This window comes from Amblyomma maculatum, chromosome 4 (assembly GCF_055883805.1).
Source record: "Amblyomma maculatum isolate TAMU_Amacu chromosome 4, ASM5588380v1, whole genome shotgun sequence".
In the NCBI taxonomy this organism is placed as follows: domain Eukaryota; kingdom Metazoa; phylum Arthropoda; class Arachnida; order Ixodida; family Ixodidae; genus Amblyomma; species Amblyomma maculatum.
In genome coordinates this window covers 41,740,952-41,763,934 of record NC_139347.1, presented here as the reverse complement: position 1 = coordinate 41,763,934, position 22,983 = coordinate 41,740,952, and the positions used below count along the sequence as shown (strand labels likewise).

The 22,983-nt window shown below is 45.0% G+C and overlaps 1 protein-coding gene and 1 long non-coding RNA gene across 5 annotated transcripts in view; one reads left to right on the top strand and one right to left on the bottom strand.

Annotated features, from left to right (window-relative positions):
• LOC146190827 (sodium-dependent dopamine transporter-like) overlaps positions 1-22,983 on the top strand; it is an 85,035-nt gene that overhangs the window by 22,697 nt on the left and 39,355 nt on the right. For 3 of the 4 annotated variants that reach the window (XM_084601202.1, XM_084601203.1, XM_084601205.1), the window contains exon 2: positions 5,382-5,562. The exons of the other annotated variant lie outside the window; for it this stretch is intronic. In XM_084601202.1, the coding sequence (XP_084457328.1) occupies positions 5,482-5,562 (81 nt within the window). In that variant the 5' untranslated portion in view covers positions 5,382-5,481. The remainder of the gene's footprint in view (positions 1-5,381; positions 5,563-22,983) is intronic. 4 annotated transcript variants of the gene reach the window in all.
• The window catches only part of LOC146190826 (uncharacterized), a 70,437-nt gene continuing 53,082 nt past the window's right edge, over positions 5,629-22,983 (bottom strand). The window contains exon 2 of the long non-coding RNA XR_014706584.1: positions 5,629-5,819. This is a non-coding gene — a long non-coding RNA (uncharacterized LOC146190826). The remainder of the gene's footprint in view (positions 5,820-22,983) is intronic.

Below are 22,983 nucleotides of genomic sequence, written 5' to 3'. Positions count from 1 at the left end.
GTTTTTTAAAAACATCGATCATTTTCCTTTCCATAGTTCTCTGCGTCGCCCTCGTTTAATTGGACCATTTTCTTTAGGTTTCACGTTTCTGGTAAGCGCAGCACCGGTAACACAAAGTTATTATATATTTTTCTCTTAAGGAAAATTGGTAATCATGCAGGCATTCGTGGCCTGAGAGTACTTGTCAACGATTCCCGTCTGATCCATCTATGGTTATTTCCATTTCTTTATCTGGATCGGCGGTCGCTACTGTTATTCATTTGCTTTTTTGATGTGAAGTGGAGTCTCGTGTACAGATTAAAGAAATAAAGAAAATGCCCAATAAGTCCCACCTAGAGACTACGGGAACCGCAATTTGTCACAGTGAGCTCACAGGAATAGCGCGCAGGCGTTCTGACGCGAACACACGTGCAGTTCTCGCACCAGCGCCCCAATCGAAGTCTCTCAAAGGCAAAAAAAAAAAAAAAAAACGGTGTCTTTTGGCGCCGAAGAAAGGAATAGTTACTCACCGGAATAAGAAAATAAAAACACAATCTCTAACATACCTGGGCAAAATTGACGTCTTCCCTTACCGCTTCCAGCTCCTCGCTACCTATCCTAACTGCTGTTTACTTTCGAAACTGTTGAACATTACTTTCGACTTCTACATATTAATTTTGTATCTACTGTTCTGGGTTGCCTGTTTTTTTTTGTCATTATTCATCATTTATAATGCGTCCCCTGAGTTATTTAGCCAGGATATGTCATCCGGGAAGCGCACATTGCTTAGATATTCTCCATCAACCCTTATCCTTTGGGATATTCTCCACCAACCCGTATACTTTGTGTTCACAACGCAGGTCTTAGGCTACTTCCTCTAAGCGAACGGTATGTGCAGGAAAGATTGCGTCTCTTTGCCAAGACCCTTACTTATGGGTATTTTGTTACTCTGTACTGTGTGTTAAGGTTGCTTTGCAGCCACTATATATACGTTTCAGTATACATGTGGCTCATTTACAGCCCGATTTTGCAATGCCTGCATCACTGCTGATGATCTGATTGAGTAAAATGCTTTCTCGTAATCTATGAATGATATATATACGGGTTCGTTATATTCCTTGCATTTTTCCATCATACGGTTTTGCTATTTGTACACGATCTTTTTTAGAGTAGCCTTTACGAAAGCCTGTCTGACCTTTTGGGTGATTGTACTGTAAAGTTGCCCCAATTCTATTAACAATTACCTCAGTAAATACTTTGTACGTAAAAAATAATAAGCAGATCGGCCTGTAATATTTTATGTTCTTGACGTCCATTTGTTTATGGATTAAGGTAATGTTAGCGTTTTTCGAAGATTCCGCTAATCTCGCGGTGATGAGACATCAGAGTCGCAACTTTTTCTATGTCAATCTTTCACCGCACTTCAACAAATCTGCAGCTACCTGATCGTTTCCAGCTGCTTCCCCCCTTCTAATTCTTCCTACCTTATTCATCGCTGGCAGAACAGCTATTTACCTCTACTACTTGCGGATGTAATTGCGATGTATGTACATGCTTGCAGTGAGAAAGCCCGATTTGCTGGAGCCAGACAGCTCGCTCGCCTTTAGCACAGAATAGACCGTGCGGAAGGGCAACACACCACGTTGACGATTCCTGTATTCGCAGAAAACAACGGGCCGTGATAATTTCGTTGTAATTGCACATGTGACCGAGTTCCCTCCGCTTATAAAGTGCCGTATTCAATGCCGGCGCCGCGGTTTACTGACGGACGCTATTCAAACATATAGACACATTGGAAATCGGAAGTTCAGTGCTAATTTTTGGCACCGAACACATAGTAACTGCGATGACATTTCTAGAAACAGTACTTCGTTTGCCTAAATGACAAACGTTTTTGAAAAATGAAACTCGTAATATATCGGCATTTTTATTTGGCTAAATAAGAGGTTGACATGATGAATAAATTATCGCCCTTCTCTGCTGACGTCTTCTGCGTTGCTTGACGTAATGCCCGCCAAGTTTTGTGAAAGCCGGGAACCGCGGTTTCCAACGAAGCATGGCAGTGGATAATTTAGAAAGGAATTAAGTATCAGCTTGTTTTAAGGCCTTTTTCGCTACGTGACCTCTCATTGGCTTGTACACTGCACGATGCAAAATGCACATATTTGATAGCCATTTCTTGCACCCCCCTTTAAGGGGTTCTTTAACTTTTCGAAGTTCGCTTTGGAAGTTACTGTACCTTACTATACAAATGCGCATTAGACAAATGATTTTTATTTATTTTTTTTTTGCCCAGAGCGAACAGCTCTTTATCAATCCCATCTGAGAGAAAAGACCTATAACTGTCTACTTTGTCTGAAAGTAACCCTTGCCCTCTAGAAAAGTTTGCTTTGGGGATATACTCAAGGAAAGGCGTTTCAGATTTTGATCCAATAAATGTAGCACTCAGTGCGAATATAATTTTCGTACTCACGATGCGCGGACAAACAGCGGGACGTGTGGCGACATTATCCATAGGGGAGCAAAGTATTTAGAGCTGGGATTAGTCATTTAATCTGTTAGTTGAAAAGAAAATTCTGAAGTTATCGAGAATAATAAGGACTCTTCTAAGCCTGAAGGTTCGCATGCACCAGAGAAAAGTTGCCCGTTTTCTACGCTGATAAAAATTAATTGAGTTTTTTTTTATGCTGCAATTTTACGACTTAGATCTCAATGGACGGTCACTTGGGTATAGGCCAGCCCAAGAGATATGCAGGCGTGTGATTCAACTTAGATAAGGTCGACGGCTTAGTGGAAAACGGAGTTTACGTCGCTCCATGGCATGATTGTCACGAATTGGTCGCGGAGTTAAACGTTTATCTTCAAATGCAAAAGGGAATGTGACCTGACTACATCTCTCCACCTCACATAAAAAAAACAACAACAAACGAAGGTTCTTGTTGTGTTGCGTCAAAGTTTATTGAATTTTGTTTCCTTAGTGCAAAATTGCACTTCGCCTTACGCCGACAAAATGATGATGTTAGATGTTACTTCGAAATGAAGACCAGAGACATTCGCGAGGATTTGGGTACGTCGTATAATGACGGAGATGAATTTAACATTGGTCGGACTCAAGCTTAGCTGAAACACAGTAGCCTCGTGCAATTTTGTTATTCTCTCACTTGTGGTGCAATGAAAACGCTTTGATCAGGAAAGTAAGACTGAGGAGTTTGGCAGTATTATATCAGCGAGTTCAACTTGAAAATAAAGTTTAATTAACCAGGGCTGGCGGCTTCTGGCTACATTCTGTGGAGACAGTAATGATGATCAAATTCAGTGAACGCATTTATTTACTCAAGCACAAGGTGCTTTTTCTGTGTGCTTGAGAGATCACGTGAAGAACGACACAGTGAAAGAAAGATGCTAAACAATGATTGCATAACCTTGTTCTAAAGAGAAAAAATTTCCCGTCTTTATTTTCTCTCTATTCGCTCCGAATTGCACCCGATGACATAATACCGCTGGCAAGCATCGGCGTAATTTAGACGTTAACTCGCCTCGACGGTGTCTCGCTAAGTCATCACACCTGCCCCTCCTTTCTGCTGATGTGTTTTCCCGGGTGGGCCGTGAGACATTAGGCGCGGTCGCGTCATCGCCATCTTAGACGCCGCTGCATGGGACTTCATTACACCGAGCCGCTCCTATTTACGCGTGCTCTCCGTATGCTGTTAACTCTTGTGGGGGAGGGGGCATCACCATCGCCGGTGTACGTCTACGCTGGAGCCGCGTACTCTGGATTCAAGGTTCTTTGAGGCGAGCCGCAAATACTTGAGCGAAAATTTTGAATTTCCACAAGACTGTCGCTCTCTTTACCTTTATTTTGCTCACTAGAAGAACGATACCGACGTAATAATCTAGGCTGTATGTAGGGTTGGGAGCGAATAAGGCACGGATGCATACTACTGGTGAATTTTCCCGGCTGTCTTTGCTCAGCAAACATTACGTAGCACTGCTTTACGTTCACATTCGGACGCCGAGATGCAGTCGCTACGGCACGCCGCAATCTGCACTATGAGGAGGATTTCAAGAATACCGAGTCTGCTGGGATTTCGAACGCAGCTTTGTTACATTTGTTGCCTTGTGACGCTTGGCGCGCAACAAGCGTAGATGGAAGGATCACGGAAGCTGTGTGGTATGTAGTGCACATCAAGATCACCGACCTGCATGAACGCTAAGCGAATGGCTGAAAAAAGAACCCACAACAGTGGCTTATGGTCATGCTTTCTTCCTTATTTTCTGCAAGTGTATCCCTTCTATGTGCCGCATCAGCGTAGTCTTTGTTTAGAAATGACGTCATGCTGCAAAATGCGAGCTATATGGTGGGTGTTGAATTATAATTTGGTGAGATGAACACTGGTAACAATGTTCCACGCATGCTACAGTGTTGTGTGTTATTGTGTGCATTTATTTGACATGGTGCTTTCGTAGTGGTGCGACCTGCTGTAGTTTCCCCTGATGCATCCAGGCTGTATGCTCTTTCATGTTTGTAGTCTGTAGCTTGTAGCTTGTAGTTTAGGCGGAGCTGAACCTCTCACTGTGTTGTCGCTGCTGTGCTGGCCCGTAGAGCCTCGCTTCCATAGTGTTCACAACAAAAGAGAGCAATCCTCTACCTTCCCCGAGCGCTTGCCCTAGTGCATTCCTTCGTAGCCTAGGTGCTATCAGAGCGGAGTTGATCGACACCTCTGGCCCGCTATCGATATACGCCCGGCTGAAAGTGTCCTGCTGTCGCTATCTACGGTCCTCAGCGCCAAAAAGAAGCAGATTGAAGAGAGAAAAAAGAATGAACAGACGTCATACGCATCGGCCCTCTCACTCGGTCGCGTCCGTCGCGTCATCTTTGGAAGGACGCGATTGTGCGGACCTGCACCTACAGAGTCTCGGCATGTTGCCCTCGCCCGCACACGGAAAGAGGAGCCACTCTAATGTGAGGAAACTCAGTTCAGGCGTACGCACGCACAAACACGCGCGCGCGCACACACATGAACGCTCACCGCATTCAGGCACAACCGTGATCCCATCGCGCCAAGCTCGCGTCTCGAGGTTGTCCGCGCGTCTCGTTGAGTCTGCCAAGAAGAGTCTTGTGCTTTCCGGTGCCGTCGTCAAGTCGCGCGAATCGTGACGTCGAGTTTAAACTCGTGCCATCGTTCTGCAAGCCCGTCCAGCAGCACGGCGACCGTCTAGGCCAGCAGCCATGTTGCAAGCAGCGAGACGGTTCAGCACCGCGGTCAGCACGTCTTCCAATCCCATGTTCCAGGCAGCAAGGCGGTTTAGCACGGCTGTCATCAAGAACCTTGGGGTGAGTGTTGCCTTACCTTTGTGCCGTCTTTTTTCTTTCGTTCCTTTCGTGGTCGGAACGGACTTAGGTGGTGCGGAAGAGAGAGGCGTGCCGACTCTTATGGAGGAAGAAGTTCGGCCCGCGCTGGACTGACTTGACTAGAGAGAGCTTCAGCCTAACCACTCAACATGCCGGACCTGGTAACGCTCGGTTTTTCGAACCGACGTTACTTGCCTATGTACCTGTCCAATGAAAGCTACACGATTGAGGTAAGTGCGCGCTCCGGCAAGCTGAGTGGCTCATTCACAACTTGCTTTAATTAACCAGCTGCTCTCTCTGCCTTTGCATCCTTTCGAGGCGATTCGCTGGAATAACTTAAGTGGCCATCGCTTACTGAGGGATCTGCATGGTGAGCCGGTCTGAGAGCCGACAGCAACGCTTGCCTGTGCTTAGGTCAGCGCCGCTGGTGTCAGGGTCTCCGCGGCGTCTGGTCTGGAATTTCTGAGCATCATCGCTCATGGAAGACCTGAAAAAAGGGAGCGAGGAGGAAGTTGAAAACATACTGAACTGGAGCCAAGAGATACTAGCGGCATGAGCGATTGCCAAAAAACCATTCTCATTTATTGCGTAGAACCCACCTCGGACACAATTGTTTTTGCGTTCCATGCGTGGCTCACCGGGGTTACTAGAGAGTCGTAGTTTTCGTTCAGATATGCGATCATCCTAACGTTTGCAGCTGTTCCGGTAAGAATGCTATAAAGGTTGCACGCATCGAAGAAGAAGTCGTGTAAGTACTTTATGTACCAGCGGTCTTTGATTGCTCACGCCCTGACCAAGCGTTGGAAACGCGGGAATACGTGCCTGTATAGTAGCATACATACAATAGGAAGTATCACTGTTTTGGTCAAGAATTAGCAATCACTCCTTTCTTTAGAGACAGTGTTTACTTCTCTAATGTCGTTCGTGAGAACGATAGCAGGTTGGAAAGCAAGTGACGAATGATCTGATTTGTTCTGAAATGACCAGCACTTTGATTTAGTATTGGCCTCAAGTTGGCTTGCTCTATATGAGTCTGAACTACCTCCGTCTCCAATTTTCACTCCATACTCGAATAGCTGGCAGCATCTGGTTCGTGTATATGTCAATATTAGTGCTTTGATGTAATTAGTCAATTTAGGAGCACAAAGGGCAAAACTTGGCCTCGCGATAATTGCGACCAATTAAAACCTGTTTCATACAGATGTGATCAAACCAAACAGCGAAATGGGGAGCTGCTCCGCGGTATATGTGTAGTCGCAGGCCTTGTCGCTCTCGCCGCACCCAGCCGTCATTTTGTCAGATTGACCATTACTCATTTTGTAATGACAGGGTGGAAATGCTGCCAAAAGCGGTGATTGTTTGGTTTAAGATGTAGGACATGTAATCTATCTGTTTACTCTTTCATGTGCCTTCGTGGCTTGCTAACGTCATTACACCGTCCTTGATTTATTATGCTTGTCACAACCTCGCTGCGCGGCTCGGCGAAGTTAATGCAGCTAACTGCGTCAGTGGCGATAATCGCTGCACGCGTCTGCGCTCAATCCTTGTGAATCCGGTTTTCGAAATCCTTGTGCTAGGGTGTAGCTAAGACGTCGACTCAGATCATCGCTAAGTTGCAGTTGAACCGATAATAGTTAGCTTAGAGACTAAAGCCAGGTGTTCTAGAAAAGGTGTGTATTTCCGTCTGATGGCAAGCTTTCGTTTCCCTCTGGTCAAAAGAAGCGCGAAACATCTAAAACCTTTACTACATAATCTCTGGCTTTATAGATAGCTTCAGTGATCTAAACATTTGTTTTGGAGTCCCATAATGCTGATATCACCGTAGTGGCTAATAGCACGATGCACGTCGTCACTGTCTAACACGGCTTATCAAATCGCGTAAAAACATTCCACCAAGAATGATGACATTCGTAAGAATGTCTTTCTAAACGGTCTTTCCTTCTGGATAGAACGAAATGAAACGAAGCCCACAATCAAGGGCTGCATGTGGCCTTATCGGTCGTCTGTGGCTCAGCGTCGACAGATAGTCCAGCCTCAAAAAGAATGCTAGCCCTCCGGTGTCACGTGTCTGCTCGTTCAGCTTTAGTCTTACGCGACGCAAGCTGTGTGAATTATCAAAGAAAAAAAAAAAAGGCACAGAAAAATGCTGCATGAACGTTCGTGTAGGATTTCCTCGGGAATACTGTTATCCAGGAAGTCAAATTTGTTAAACTCAAATTACCATGCTATGCGTTGCGCGACAAGCTCGTTTTAAAGTTGCAAAGTCACCAACTAACGCGAAATTTGTTTAAAGCATTCATTTAATTAGTGTTCAGCAGGTTACGCCAGAAGTTCCACTAAGAATAATTCAGTTCTAAGAGGACTGAATGGAGAGGGCATTGTTCACTAAATATACAGCCGCAATGAAGAAGACATTTGCATCTGTCTTGCTTAGTTGATAAAGCCGTAATATCTGGATTACAGTCAGTTTACAATTGTAGCTCTGTAATACCCTGGAATGAAAAAACGTCGAGTGAACTTTGGGATATTCCATAATTACATCACTGATGGTCGTTTCATGGGAAAAAAAGCGATAAATTAGTTCAAAAACTTATTAATATATAACTGAATTGAACAGATTTGTAGTTATTTATAAATTTCTAATGCCGCTAAAGAACGGGGAAAGATGACGGCGCATTTGAAAAATCAAGACCAGCGTTCAAAGCTTCACCACTTACCTGTGCAAATTAGTTCAAAAACTTATTAATATATAACTGAATTGAACAGATTTGTAGTTATTTATAAATTTCTAATGCCGCTAAAGAACGGGGAAAGATGACGGCGCATTTGAAAAATCAAGACCAGCGTTCAAAGCTTCACCACTTACCTGTGCAGGATTATGACCAGCTATATTGCCGTTAAGTGATACATCGCACGTATCTATCTTTCTGCAGGCCTCCTGCATTTTTGACAGCGTACACTCTGAACTTTCGTGGGTAAATAAGCGATAACTCATCGTTTATGAAATTACATTGGTACGTTACCGAGGTCCGACAGCAGCAATGCAATTACTTACATTTCTGCTCTTTTTATCACAAATAATAAACAAGGCTTATAAGGTTACTTGCTGCAATATTAGCTATATCGAACTTTTACGTTGCACCTGATACCAAAATTGTATAGATTGGAAGGGAAGAAAATTGTGAATACAATTTCACAAATACTTCAAGCGTACTGGATTTTAAGAATATATTTCGAGCAGAAAAAGTCCGGAAGCGCCTTTTTTCGGTCCAATGAACTGGATTCTTGAGAAAATTCACCATGCGCACGTCAGAACTGCAGCATTTGTTAACAGTCTCTGACGCTGACTTGTGCGGAGCGTAAAATGCAGCTGGTGACTCACGCGAAAAACGCATCATCTCATTATAAAGCCAGTTTATCGAGCGCTATTAAACATATTTTATTCGCTCCTATATATACAAGCGTGTCAGTGTGGCGCACGCTACGTTGTCTCTGCTGTCACCTGGGTGGTTACAAGTAGCGGACTAAAAGAGTGCACAAATGTTCATATAGTGATATTCTTTGTACTGTTCCTCTCCTATGCATACACTCTTAATTGTTAAATTAATTAATTTAACATAGGTTTCAGTTATAAGTGGAACGTTTTTAAAAGTTCCACCTGTAACCGGAGCGTATGTGAAACCAGATGAAGAGTGTAGGGCCGCAACAGTGAACAAAACGCATGCACTCCTGCAGTGGTGCATGAGTTATGCGTTTTGTTCAAAGTTGCAGAGCGCATGCATTTTCTTTAAAGTTTCGGTCCCATGGATATGCAAGTTTGCTAGGTCTATAGTTTAGTTAGCTAAGTGTTTTTCGATGCGTAGGTTAACTGCCTATGGAGCTCGCAGCACTTTGCTGCCCTCTATATATCGGCTAAATCAAGTCTCTTTCGTCTTTCTATTTTGCGTTCCTGTTGCTCAGTGTGTCCCATACGTTTCAGTTCGATGCAGTGAGTGCTATTGGATAATAGACAATGGGAACTTGGCATGTATTCTTCTAAGCCCCAGGAAATACCGTTTTCCGGCTCCTTAACGTAAGAATGACATTTTACGTGCTAGACTGCTGAACCGTTTTATTTTCATTTTAGAAACTAAGCCTCGTGCACTGGTAAAAAATCGTAAAAAATAGAGGTTTTCTTTGAATCAACACTATAGGTATTATTTTGAGCCAAAGACTTTTAGGAATGAAGTTTATCTTCACAAATCCGTTTTGGCACTCGTGAAAGGAAACATCTTCAGAGATTAGCACTTTGTCAGGAAAGGAACCACTCCGTAGATATTGTTGTCAGAAGGTCATAAAAGCTCGTATTTGAGGGAAAGGAAACCTTATTTAAGCGCAGTATTAAGCGCCGAGAATGTCCTGGGCCAGGGTCACCAAGGCCAACTGGTCCGTCAGCTGCTCCGAGATTATAGGCAAGCCCGCCGCATTGGGTGCGAAGAGTATGAAAAATTATTGGACTGAATTGCAACGGGGATGGACAAAATGTGCTCTAAATTAGTTTAGGGTTCAGGACAATTTTCGGACATGCGGAAATATGTCTCATACGGCAGAGCAAAGATCAGGCATGAGTAGGAAGTGCATTTAGGTGCATGCGCCGAAGAATACGTTGTTGCGTGGTAGTGAACGATTTGTCTGAAACAAGAAGCGCGCGAAATTTTCTCCACTGTTGTCATAGTTAAGATTTAATTCCTTTAGTTTTTTTTTAAGTGAAGAGTAATGTCCCACTAGGGCGGATAAGACCAAGCAGGGAATCCCAGAAGCCCGGTGCTGAAGTTCGCGGGCGAAGTGGTGGCACTACTAAAGTGCGGGTCTAGACTAGTTGTTTACTTAGCAAACACAAAGCGTGAGAGACAAGGACAACAAAGGACATGGGTGAGCGTTTCTTCAACCTACGTTTATGTCCCCCCTCCCCCCCTCTTTTTGTGTGTCTGCATATTTTAATCGTGCTTTGGAATAAAATTCAGAAGGAAGTAGCGCTTGTATGTGTCGTCCTCTCCTGTCCTTGTCTTCCGCGCTTTGTGTTCGCTGTGAAGCCCTACCTCATTGCCTGGGATTCCATTATCATCACTCTCATAGTGAGGGGACGTAGTTTGGCGAGATGGTCGTGTAGATCACCCTCTAGTTCTGCGCGTATATATATGCCCATACTAAACTTCACTGACGAAAACCTTAGTGGTTAAAGCAAAATTCTCAGATCACTCTGTTCAACGATTGGTAGCAGTAACATCGGTTGTTAGGAAGCCGCACGGAATCAAAATACCGGGCCCTCATTCTATTAACGTGCGAACTGTAACGCCAATGGCTAAAGCTATTTTGCCTAGCGGGAGTGATAAGTCTGATAAGAACGGAGAAAATACGTAAGGCGTTTTGACATATACGAGGTAAGCCAAAAGCATTTCGCCGCTAATCCACGAAAGCGGTTGTTTTGCTGCTATGTACGGCAAATACGAAATAGGGCGAAAAACAATAGAACGCATCTGAGAATGTTTGCGTTGCCTATGCGCATATTGGTTTGAGGGCTTTGAGGCATAACGATTGTCGGCATGCATTTGCGCCACGGGGAAGACTATAGCGGGTGAGCGCTCTTGTGTGTTTCCGCTCTTCCTGATCTGCTTCATAGCATCGACTATCGCTAAGTGATCCATTTGTATTCGCACCGCATTTTTGCCTAAAGAAAAGAAAGGAGGCAAACATTACAGCAACAAGAAACGAAATCAACTGAACGCGCTAAGATCAATTGCGTGCGCTGGTAATACGCGCATGCTTGATGAGTGTTCAAGCCAGGTTGGTGCATAATAAACCCGACTAATCGACCTCTCCTGTCATCCGCCGAATTCTTTCGCGTGATAGCGTGTGGCATGAACTCATTGCAACTTGCGCTGCAGCTGTCGACTATGCATTTGCACATTCTTTGAAACGTGTTTCTTAATGCTACGCCGAATCGCCTCGGTTCTGTTTGCTCGATTGGTGTTATTTCACCCTGTACTCTCTTGGGAAAAAGAACGGCGCAGCTTAAAGCCTGATTGTTTCAGTTCCGAAACGTGGTTGAATTTATGCATGTCGCAGCGCGGCCAACTTTCGATCGTGCGAAGGGATATCTCCAGTATGCAAAAAAAAAAAAAAAAAAAAAAAAAGGGAAAAATAAAGAAGCATAACATTTGGCGTGCAGGGGAAAATTGATGCTTGCTGCGTACTGCGATGTGCGGTTATGTGCACTGGCTGCTTTGGTACGAGCGCTTATAAGCTATTAAATAGTACAGCCTGCTGAAATGCACATAAATCAGCTTGGTTTTATTTTACCGGCACCGTGAGCACATGTCCGCAGTGATTTCAATGTTTTTCAGGGTCACAGAATAGCAGGAAATTGATATAAATCGGTTCATGGTTACTGCGTACGTTGAAACATGTGTTTTGGAAGTACGTAATAAATAGATTTTTATGGCGATAGACTCGTTAAGCGGCCGCCGCGTAGCGGCAACCTTATCTTATATATCGAAGCAGTTTCTACTGCTCGCTATCAGAAGGCTATTAGTCCAATTCAGAGATGCCATATAAGAGTTGACAGTGAACACTGACTAAAATAAAATCTACACTAGCGCAAAGTTTGAAAGTACATTTAACGGTCTTCTTGAAATGAACATTTTCCTAGCAGGGAAGTAACAGCTGAGGTGAGGAATGCGTACTTCGCTATTGGTGTTTACGCTTCACTGACCTAAAAAAATAAAGGTTTTCCTCCCAGTAGGCTTGGCTCGCAGAGAAGGGGACGCTCGCACGCGAGCATTATCGGCCGATAACGATGAGGGTGCGGGTGGTGTGGAGAGGTTGCGCTCTTTTGTTGACTGGCCGGCGGAATATGGCTGCTATCAATCACGCTACCGGCTTTCGGGGACGGCTTCTTGTTCTGTGGTTTCCTGAGAGCGCTTTTACATTGTCCCACGATAACGGAGTGGCTGCCGCGTAAGAATCGGGGCGCCGATTGACGAGTATGGAAGAGATCAACCGTTCAGATAGTCTTCCCAACCGATGTGATTGTCTCATCAATCTATAGAGCTCATCATGCCTGCTGCAGCTGGTACTTGCGAGAAAGAGCGTTTTTCTCCTGGTATTTTTTACGTTGCAAGAACAGGCTACCAAAACATAGCAATGGTCTTTAGTTTAAGGACAGACGTAGTTATCAACAGGCTATCGATGGCTATTTCGATATTACTTAGTCGAAGACCGCTGCGATCTCTCTCGACTCGAGAACAACCGAGAAGGGGCAGACAAGTGGCTCGCTCGCTTTGCAGTTTTGCTTGTCTTTGCTTCCGGGTGGGGTAGAACTGACTTGAAGCGCACCGAATGAAGACGAGCACCGAAGACGAGGAGCGGCGTTGTATCATATCTGGCTTTTCCAATGAGTGGCGCAGTGCTTTAGTGTTCGATGTGATGGTGGCAACTAGATGTCATGTTTTGTTCCGTCGTTAATGTTTGCCGGCGCAAAATCACGTTTGAACGAGTATTCACAATCATGCGTTTGCCGGGCGAGCTGATAGCCGTATCACCATCGCATTATCTAATGACAAGAGCCTTTCAATGAAATCTCTCGATGCGAAGGGGGGAAAAAATCACATCGTTTCTCAGGCGTGTGAGATAAGAAATATTGGCCCCGTGTCGGTTGGAACACGTGATAAACATGCCACTTCCTTCCTGGCGGTTAACAGGAGAGTGTAAAGAATACAATGAATTAGAAATGTGTTAGTTGAGGACTCAAGTGTCGACTCCTTCGTCGATTGCACATTGTTTTGGAGCAGAGGCTGGTGCTGGGTGGAAGCATAACCTGTGATTTCTTCACTTCCTGTATAGCTGTCACCAAAGCACTATTACAGCACGATGAAATTGGAGAGCGTCCGTATACTATTGACTCGGATACCGTGCGTAATGTTGTTCCAGAAATCTTAAATCTTTTTTCCAGTGCATGCTATCCCTCCACATACTAGCGAATGCCGAGATCGTTAATCGAGTGGCCCTGATTTATGCTATGCATTGGTAATCTTTCCTGGCTACACATGCACCGTGCGCTATTGTTTACCATCGTATACGATGCCTTGTTAATATTTCCGTATCGTTGTGAGAAAGTACCCGTAGCAATACATAAACTTCAAGGAATCTTGCCTACGTTTCGTAAACAGTTTTGGCGAGAGCTTGTGTTTCCGCACGCGGTATGTACATTTTTTGTCAGACAGGCTTTCTTGTCGGATTTATAGTATCCCTTCCCGTGGTTGTCAAATGAATGACCAAAATGTGGCAAGGCTTGCTATGGGAAGCATAAATTGTGTTTTGATTATTCGGTTTCCACTCAATTGATTAACAGTTTTAGGCCACACATACTGAGGCTAGGTGCAGGGTCAGAAACTGAAAAATGAATAACTAACACTGGGGCGCCCTCTTACCTCTGACAGTTATTTTTGAAGTAATTTCGTTCATTTTAAACCAGTGTAAGTCAACATCAATAGAAACATGGTTTCCTTGAAAGAAAAATACGCGTAGTACCGTTTAGTCAGGATCTGCAATCGTTTCCCCCGATATCTGGCTGCTCTAGCAGAAATTAGAAAACTCACTAGTAATTATTAGCCGAGAACATGACAAAGTTTGGGTATGGGGAGTAATGTGATCTCATGCTACAACAGTATTTGTCGCAATTTAAGTTCCTGCGCTCACTTGTTTATTTCTCAGGATTACCACTGAGGCTGCCTGAAGATTAATAGAATGCTTTCAGACATTAACAAGGTAGTAATTTTTCATTGACGTCCACCCAAGCGCAGCCGTGCGGCTACAGAGGAAAGCTACACAGCTTTCTCAAAAAGTTCGTATTTCAAGAAAATTTTGCCTTAATCCGGGGTACGAACCCAGGAACATCGCCTTTGGGGGCAGTCGCTCTACCAACGGAGCTAACCAAGGTGGTCAGCAGATCAGATGGTAGAGCGAGAGCGAATTAATCAATAACTGAAAGTGCAGGGAATGGTGTTGGCCGAATATTTAGGGGAATCTCCGAAGCAGGAATAGGTTTGTAATAAGCGAGTAATTAGTCATTTACATCCACTCAATCGCAGCCATGCGGCTGCTAAGGAAAGCTATACAGCTTTCTCAGAAACTTTGTAGTTTAATAAAAATTCTTCCTGGTCTGGAATGTTGGAATGAATGGCACTATATATTGCAACAAAGCGGCATACGTTCTTCAACATCCATTTCAGGGTTTTATACAAACTAATTCATTTATCGATATAGCTTTTCAGAAGCCGCTATCTATGTAACAAAAAGGAATAAAAATTTCAGGAGACTTTAAAACTAATTCATTTATCGATATAGCTTTTCAGAAGCCGCTATCTATGTAACAAAAAGGAATAAAAATTTCAGGAGACTTTAGCGAGTAAAACTAATTCATTTATCGATATAGCTTTTCAGAAGCCGCTATCTATGTAACAAAAATGAATAAAAATTTCAGGAGACTTTAAAACTAATTCATTTATCGATATAGCTTTTCAGAAGCCGCTATCTATGTAACAAAAAAGAATAAAAATTTCAGGAGACTTTAGCGAGTAAAGTAGTGAAAGGCGAAAGCCTGAGTGCCGCATTCTGCTACGCAACTGGCACAAATTAGCAATATATAATTAGTCATTATTTGAATAATTAGTCATTAAGTAGGTAAAATACATCAGTAATAATTCATAATTATTTATTAAATAATGACTTACTTAATTAGTCACAAATTAAAAATATTTAAATTAATTAATTAGTCATTATTTAGTAATTTATAATTAATTCACATATGGCCATATAAGGCCCGCATTCGCGCATACTGTGGTGGTGCTCTGTGATTGGTCGAGACCAATCACATCATGACGTCATCCCGCCTCGGTCAATCAGAGCCCTCGCAAAAGCGGGACACATTTTGTCCACGACACCATGAGCGATTAAAGGCTTTCTACTTAAAATTTGGGCACTAAAGCTTGTCAGAGGAGATTGAGCTTTAGATGAGATATGGAAGGAAGAACAGAAGGAAACGCGGAACGGCTTTGGTGTTCTAACTTTGCTGCCGCCCTCGGTCATCAACTCTTCCCTTCTAGTTTGTACCTCCTCTCCAGATGCGACTTCAGAGGGTCGGGATGATTCGTCGCAAGCGCTCATATCATTTTCGAGGCCAGCGAAAAGCTAATTTATTTCAAACTTGGGGAGTACGTCATACATTACCGAGTTAAGATGTATATAAGCATTCCATGACTTACGAAGAGAAATAATTTTATTTTTCTCTTACTCATCACTTCACTGAGGGTGCGATATTCGTATTGAATGACGCGGCCGCAGAAGCCATACACGTCGCCATGCCTGCTTATTATCGCGAGGGCCGGATGCCTCATGGAAATGTTTTCGAACGATTAGCGTCGAAGAAGAGGGAGGGCATCCTTTCGAGAATGCTGCCGGCAACGCGTGAGCGCTGCACGACCCCTGCGGTCAGCTGTCGCCCTCCGAGAGTCTGGCTCCTAGCCTTCGCGCTGAGGGCACTTCCAATGGTCGCTGGAAGCGAGGCCGGGCGGTTCATTGGCGAACGCCCTCCGTCTCTACGCGTGCCGCGGCATGGCAATCGTTTGGTGGCTTCGGCGACCCTGCCGAAATGACGGCAGAAAAGGGTTAGCGTTGCGACATCCCGTGGCTTGCAGTAAGTGCGTTCCCGGGGCCTTTCTTTATTTCTTCGCGCGTGGTACCACGGTCGCGCAGGGCAAGGAAGGCGGATACGAAGCAACAGAAAAGCTTCGGTGGGTGCTTTATTCCCTCGCCTTCTGCCGAGGCATTGGGCGTTTTTTGTGCGTGCCGGCTGACAGCAGAGGGCCCCGTCGTCTTTCTTGCCGTTTGTGAGCAAAGTGGGGGCGCACAAACACACTGTCCGTCGCGGTCACGGTTGGAAGCAGTCCTCGTACTCCAAGCTGGCGCCCACAGCCCACTTCGCCTGGACTGCCTATGTCTGCCAGTGCGCATGGAGCTTGTGTTTTCGTCAAAAGATCCGGCCCTTACCATCCCGCAGCATGATATCGTCTACAAGGTACGCGGGAATCGCCGTTAAGAAATTCAATTTTTTATTTGTTAAATTGCCTAAGTGCACAAAGAAATATGAGACGGAACAGGTTCTCCGAAAGAATGATGTCAGGCACAGAACGATGATGGAGTTCCAGCGTGCACGTAATATAAACGGTACGCTACATACAGTGTACCAGCCGTTTTCATGTGCTGAGTCATGCTTGATTGCTGTCCAAGGTAGACTGTGAAAGAAAGCAGTGCATGCCCACGCCTACGTCGTGTCAAAAATATACGGATTGGTGACTTTCACGGAACTGGCGCCACTTGACGAGGCGCCGTGTGAGGACTTTCGTACTAAGTTTTGGAGCTTTCGTCTCTTGTTCACAATCCGTTCGCAAATATGCTGCTGGTGCGTCCTGGTCAACCGCTTTGATAAAATAGAAACGAGCATCTACGCAGCACCTTTTCCGTATTTTAGAGCGTATAGCACAAGCGGAAGCAAAGGAGGCATCAAACAAGGCAGTAAGACGCATGCGTAGATCGGAGAGTTGCTCTGCTGCCAGGCGGAGTCAAAACGAGACCAGACCTGCCCAGCCTTAATTCGTGGCTTTCGAGGCTGTCGACAAAGCTTGGGTTCAGTGCCTCATGAAGACAAATGGGTGGACAGCCTTGGTCCTTAATTACATCCCTCGCATAGCGGCGATTCTTGGAGGCTGCTATTTTGGTCTGGCTAATCGAGCGTCTGACAACACATGCCGCTAGTCAAGTTAGCGCAGACGGTCCAAGCTGTGTGAATGAAGTGCCGCGAAAAATACTATTCAGTGACCGTTTTTTCGAACCTCAGAGGCGGTTTCTGAGTGATTCTGAGCGGCGGTAACGGACGTCTTGACAATAATATATCAAGAAGTAGCCTGGACAAAAAGAAAAAGAAGAAACAAAAGCACGGTGGAAAGCGTATAGCAATGCTCTTCGTAATAGTGGTAGGTGGTTTTCTGCCCAAGCTGTCAGCAACAACAAATTTACGAGCTATGGCCGTTTTGCGCTTGAGGCAATCTGTACACCAGGAAAGAAAATCATCAGAGTAATACTTGCACTTCGGACATAATCCTTTTGTAAAATATTTAATCGCTAATTGAGGAACAGTGAAAGGAATATTAGCCGCCAGCGTAATAATCTGCACAGTTAATTTTCTGCGGATTGTTAGGGTTGGATGAAAATTGAACTCAGTTTACGTTATGTGTATTTACTAAATTTGTACACAATATGTACAGCCTTGCGTTTTCCAATTCGCTTTATGCCGCAGTACACGCATATTACTTACTCTCACTCCTTTGTTGATGATGTCACCATCATATCTCAAATTGCGGCCTTTCTTGATGCTTTCAATGTCTTGCACTTAATACCGCTATAGAAGCCCGTCCTTTACGTTATATAAAAATGAGAAATGTGTTACTTGTATTAATTTCGAGTAATATGTAATATAATATGCCTCTTTCCGATTAACATAATGAATTAAGGAGGAGAAACAGGAAGAACTAGACCCACATGCGCAGAGCTATTATTTATGGAGTATATTGTGTACTCAAAATTTTATTCATATCTTAGAAATGGTATACTCGAAGCCACTGCCGTGCAGCAGTGAATTGTCATTCTGTACAAACGCCAAGAAAAAAATACAGAGCAATAAGTTCAAACCACTAAAGGAACGAGACAGGAGGAAGGAATAAAGAAATAAAAGGGAAGAGAAAGGAAGGAGGGAAGATAGACTGAACGGGAAAAAATATGAAGAAATCACTTAAGTAAATAATGAAGGAAATGAAGTTATAGCTAACAAGCAGCCGAACAAACAGGTAGCACGGATTAAGATATAATGGAACAGGCTTACGTTTCATCAGCATTGAGCAAAACACTCAATAATTTGCCTCCACAGCGTGTAATGCGCTGAGCTGTCCAGCCGTTGCATCCAGCACAAATTGCTTCGTCGGAAGTCGAAGCGGGCGTATTTTTCGTGATAATAATTAGCAACAACAGCACGCCCTTCATCCCATCTGAGACATTTTATACATCGCACCCGGAGGCAGCATTTCTCCTTTACGAGTGCACCAACGTCGCTTTTTCAGAAAGGCAGGACAGACTACGCAGATTAACATTGGAAGTTTCCTTTTCCAGGCTTTAGTTTCGAGTTTGAAATGCATTGTGCAGTCGTTATCTTTCACCCACCATCAAAGCCACATAGGCTTTGTTTTCTCGTACTGCGGATATATATAGCATTTGCATTTCTGCTTTAGAAACCCCAGTTTGGTTTGTCAGTAAATTTTTGCATATTGCACACGCATGCACTTAACATCCTCTCTTTCCCTTTATCGCGTTTACAATGACATCCTTCGTTCGCTTTTGTGTTCTCAACAGCAGCGTGAATTAAAACAAAACCGCAAATCCCACGATGCTACCACCACACCGGCTGAGCCGGCTAACCTCCCCGTCTCGTTCTGTCGTCACAACATCGAAACAATTGTTTCCTGACTCGGACAAGGCCGCTCTCGCCACCTCGCGCGGCCGCGAATCACGGGAGGGACTCGCAGCGGCGACTTGGAGGGAATCCCGTACGTGACATCAGCGCCAGCAGCGTAACGCTGGACCTCAGTTACGCCGCCGCGGAGGGCGGGGGGAGGGATGGGCTATAGCGGGCTGTGCTGTTCGGCAGAGAAAAACTTCGCACGCGTACCACCGCAGGAGAAAACACTCCTTGCGCTTTTCCCGTGTTTTCTCTCTTCCTTAAGTTTTCGTTTGGCATTTTTTTCCCTTCAGAAACCCTTTCCATGAGTTGCAGTGGGCGCTCCCGCGCGCGTAGGAATTCCAGGCGAGCACAAACCAGTCGCATCTGCCGCGTATCGAGCCGCTCGCTTTCGCTACCCATCGGTCGCCGGCGCCGGTCTCGACTCCTTTCTTGTGGTCGACCGCTCTTCCTCAACGATGCTGCGCCGACTGTAGTTGCGAGCTGCGTTGTGCTGCTGGACGCCACGAAAGCGGTGTCGCCGAAAACAGAGTGTGTAAAGAAACCCCCGGCGCTTGAGTGCGACTTTGCCTTTTCAGTCTCGGAGGCAAGACGCCTTTGTGTGTGCGTGTGTGTACGACCTTACACTCAGCGGAGAACCCTGTCGTCGAAGACCGCTTTGCATTCGGCTTCCCCTTTCTCCATCGATGATGATGATGACGATGAAGCCATCAGCGCTGTTTCGTGCGGAACCGAGTCGTTAAGGCGGCCGCAGTGTCGGTGGTACAGCGTTGACCGCCGGCTATGACACTCGTCGCTGTGACCACATGGGACGCCTTCCAGAAGGACGGCCCCCCGCCACCGGTGGTCAGTGCAATCTTTCATCGTTGTTATTCCGTTCGTCGCTGTCGGGAACAGGAAGTCCGGACTGAGGCAAGCACTATTGTGTGCTCGTGCGCACTTTATGGCTCTTTCAGCTCGCCCGGTGACGGTTACGTGAGCGAACTTTTCTTCTTATCCTTGTTCTACTTAGTTGTTTCTTTTATTTGCCTGTGCCCCTTTTCCTTAGACGAAAAGTCGCACTCAAGTTGAGTTTCCGTGGCGACTTCTGTTTTCATCCGACTGCGATATACCGTTTCCGCGTGTGCTGTTGCTATGTCACATTGGAGGAGAGTTGTTGATCGTGTTTCTGCGATTATTAAGACATCGGCTGTCGCTGCAGAACGTGCGGCCGAACGAGGAAAATCCGCCTCGTGTATATGTTTGATATACTTACTAATCATGCACGCCGCTCAACCCGGGAATAACCATTTGCAGCTGGTCGATTATTAAGAGTTCAAAGTGTACCGCAGATATAACTATGCTAAAGCCATTATAGAAGCAAAAACGCTGAAGGCTGTCTAGAGCATTATATCTCCTTGCCTTTCTTTCAGCAGAACGGTGTTCTTATTTTCATTTTGGTCTCCGCAAGCGTTACTTCTGTTAACATTACAGTTGACCTTGTTTTACACTGCCTGTTTTTTTTTACTGCTCTTTTTTCTCCACGTTGTAAGCCTTGCCAGACGTGACGCAGTTTCCAGTCTCATGTTTCACCTTGGCGATCGGCTACGTGAGAGAATTATGTTAACGCGCTCCCAAGAGGCATCGCGTGCCATTCATATTAAGAAGATAGCGCGAACTTTCTGCAGCGGTCAGGTTACGCCTGCACTGGGCACTTAAATAAACATTAATTCTCTGCGAATTTGTACGCCGAGGAGTCCAAACCGATTAGTAGGCTCTGCTTGTTCTCTGGATAGAAATTACAATCGGTAAATAAGGATCGATAGTAGAGATAGGGCAGAGAGATGGGATACTTCACCATCGCAGAACAAGGTGAACAAGGGTGGATGAAATGCCTTTTTTCGCTAGCCAATGTGTAGACACGAAGGCTTGCTCGAACAAGGGAAGTCCTCTTGCCGAAACGGTGGCTTGCGAACTGGGACTTTTTTTTCCTTTTTCTCAATGCTAGTTCACTTTGTTTTGTGACAATCGGTAGACGCGTCAGCTCGTTGGTGTGAGACACATGACGTTTAAAGGAGTGCTGAGAACCTCACGAGAATCTGTTTCAGCGGATACGTGGAAGATCTGACATTGCTGAAAGGATAGTCATTTATGCCGTGGCACACGACACACCGGAACAGTTTGATGTACCGCTTATTATTTTGTGAAAAACATAATTTGGGTGGCGTTTTAAGCAAGGTATGTTTCTATACTTGGTGACAAACCAGGTTCATTACCGGGGCTCGTGGCTTAACCATATATCTTAGGTCTGTGGTATATAGGTGAGTGCAGTTTCCTGATCGAAAACTGGCGCTTAGTCGACACAGCAATACGTGCACACATTTCATTGCTTCCCGAGCATTGTTGTGTGTGCATTGCCTACTCAAAATATCCGTCACACAAAGTAAAAGAAATGTGAAACAAGATCTGCTATTGCAGTGAAAAGAAATTCGAACAGCGTAGCACCAATGCGTCCCCCTATTATAATTTCTTGATGTCGTGCTATACTACTTGGGTGATAATAAGAAGACGATGGACGCTTGCATCATGGGCGACTTTAGCGTGCTGCCAGAGTGTTGAGGGTTCCGTACTCCACACAGAATGCTTAGTCGGGGATGTCAACGAGTGACATGTCCCTGACGAGCGGAACCTGGCAGGTGACATGCCGATAGACTCATTCGTCGGCGCGTTGTGAGGTGTCACGAGATCACATTGCATGACCGATTTGGCAGAAGCTGCCAACTCGCGCAGCTCCTTTGAGAAGGAGAGGCGATCTAAATGGGACTCGAACCCGGGACACTTCTATGCAGAGTCAGACAAGCTGCCTCTAGGCTACAATAAGCACGCCCATATGAATTGGTTAGAGCGGAGCTTTATATCTATGTCGAGTGGTGTTTCACATAACGAGGTAGCGTGTGACTGTGTGCTAGTTAGTGGACGACGGCTGTTGCGGCGTGCGTCTTTTTCTCAATCTTCTTTTTCTCTCTTCTCTACTTTCTCTCCTCTGTCCGCACGAGACAGCGGAGGTGGCTCAGCTACAGAGCCAGTAGCAGGCCCGTGCATTTTCGTTTCCTTCTTCCTACAGCAGTGTGTGAGATATCGGAGGCAGATAAGAAGGGGTTACTGATTACGCGAACAGCAAAGTTCATGTACGCGAATGGAGTCGTCAATGAGAGCTACTGACCGCAGCCGTTAACCGTGCAGCCTATAAGGGCGGAGCTTAAGTGTCCACCCTTTTCTTTTTCTTTTCCACAAAGCAACAAGCGCGCCAAGAAAATTTTTAGGGGTATACGGTTTGCTTTGTACGCGCTTCTCTTCATCGCATGGTGAAGCAAACGTCACGATTAGTCACGGGTTCAATGAGGCTGTGCTTTATTATATTAGCCTTTTCCCAACTCTGTATTTTCATGAGACGCTGAATCACAAAAAGATCAGCGATAAGATATGTTAGCTAATAGTTTGAACGGCTCTTCTCCTGGGAGAAAAGGTAGAAGTGAGGCTGCCAAAGAAGTTTTTTATTGCCAGGAACCCAGGAACTAGCATAATTACCTTGCAGAACGAAAGTTTCCAGGATGGGTTATTAGCAGTCTCGGCGTATTTCAGACATGTTTCTTAACTACAGTCTGCTTTCAGTTACACACACCACCTAACGTGTAGGAAAAGCCGAGATTTCAACACCACAAGTGCGGTTTCGAGCCATCCGTCAGAAACAATGCGCTTTGATTGCCACTTGCATGTCGTATAGAAACGTTTGTTCCTACAGTAAGTGCAACGCGCTCTTTACTCCGTTTCACAAGATGTTTACGGCATTATGAAAGGTAAGGGTGAGATGAGAGAAGCACGTTGATGCGAAAATATGATTGTATTCCTATCCACACTCTTACACCGTGGTCGTCAAGAGGTCATAGAACACAATTATCTAGTGCGCGCTATCCTGAATGACCCAGGTCATTCTCCACCTTTCTTAGTGTTGCAAACAGCTTATACATTGGATTATAAATATAAGTAAGTCCTTCAAAAGGCAGCATTT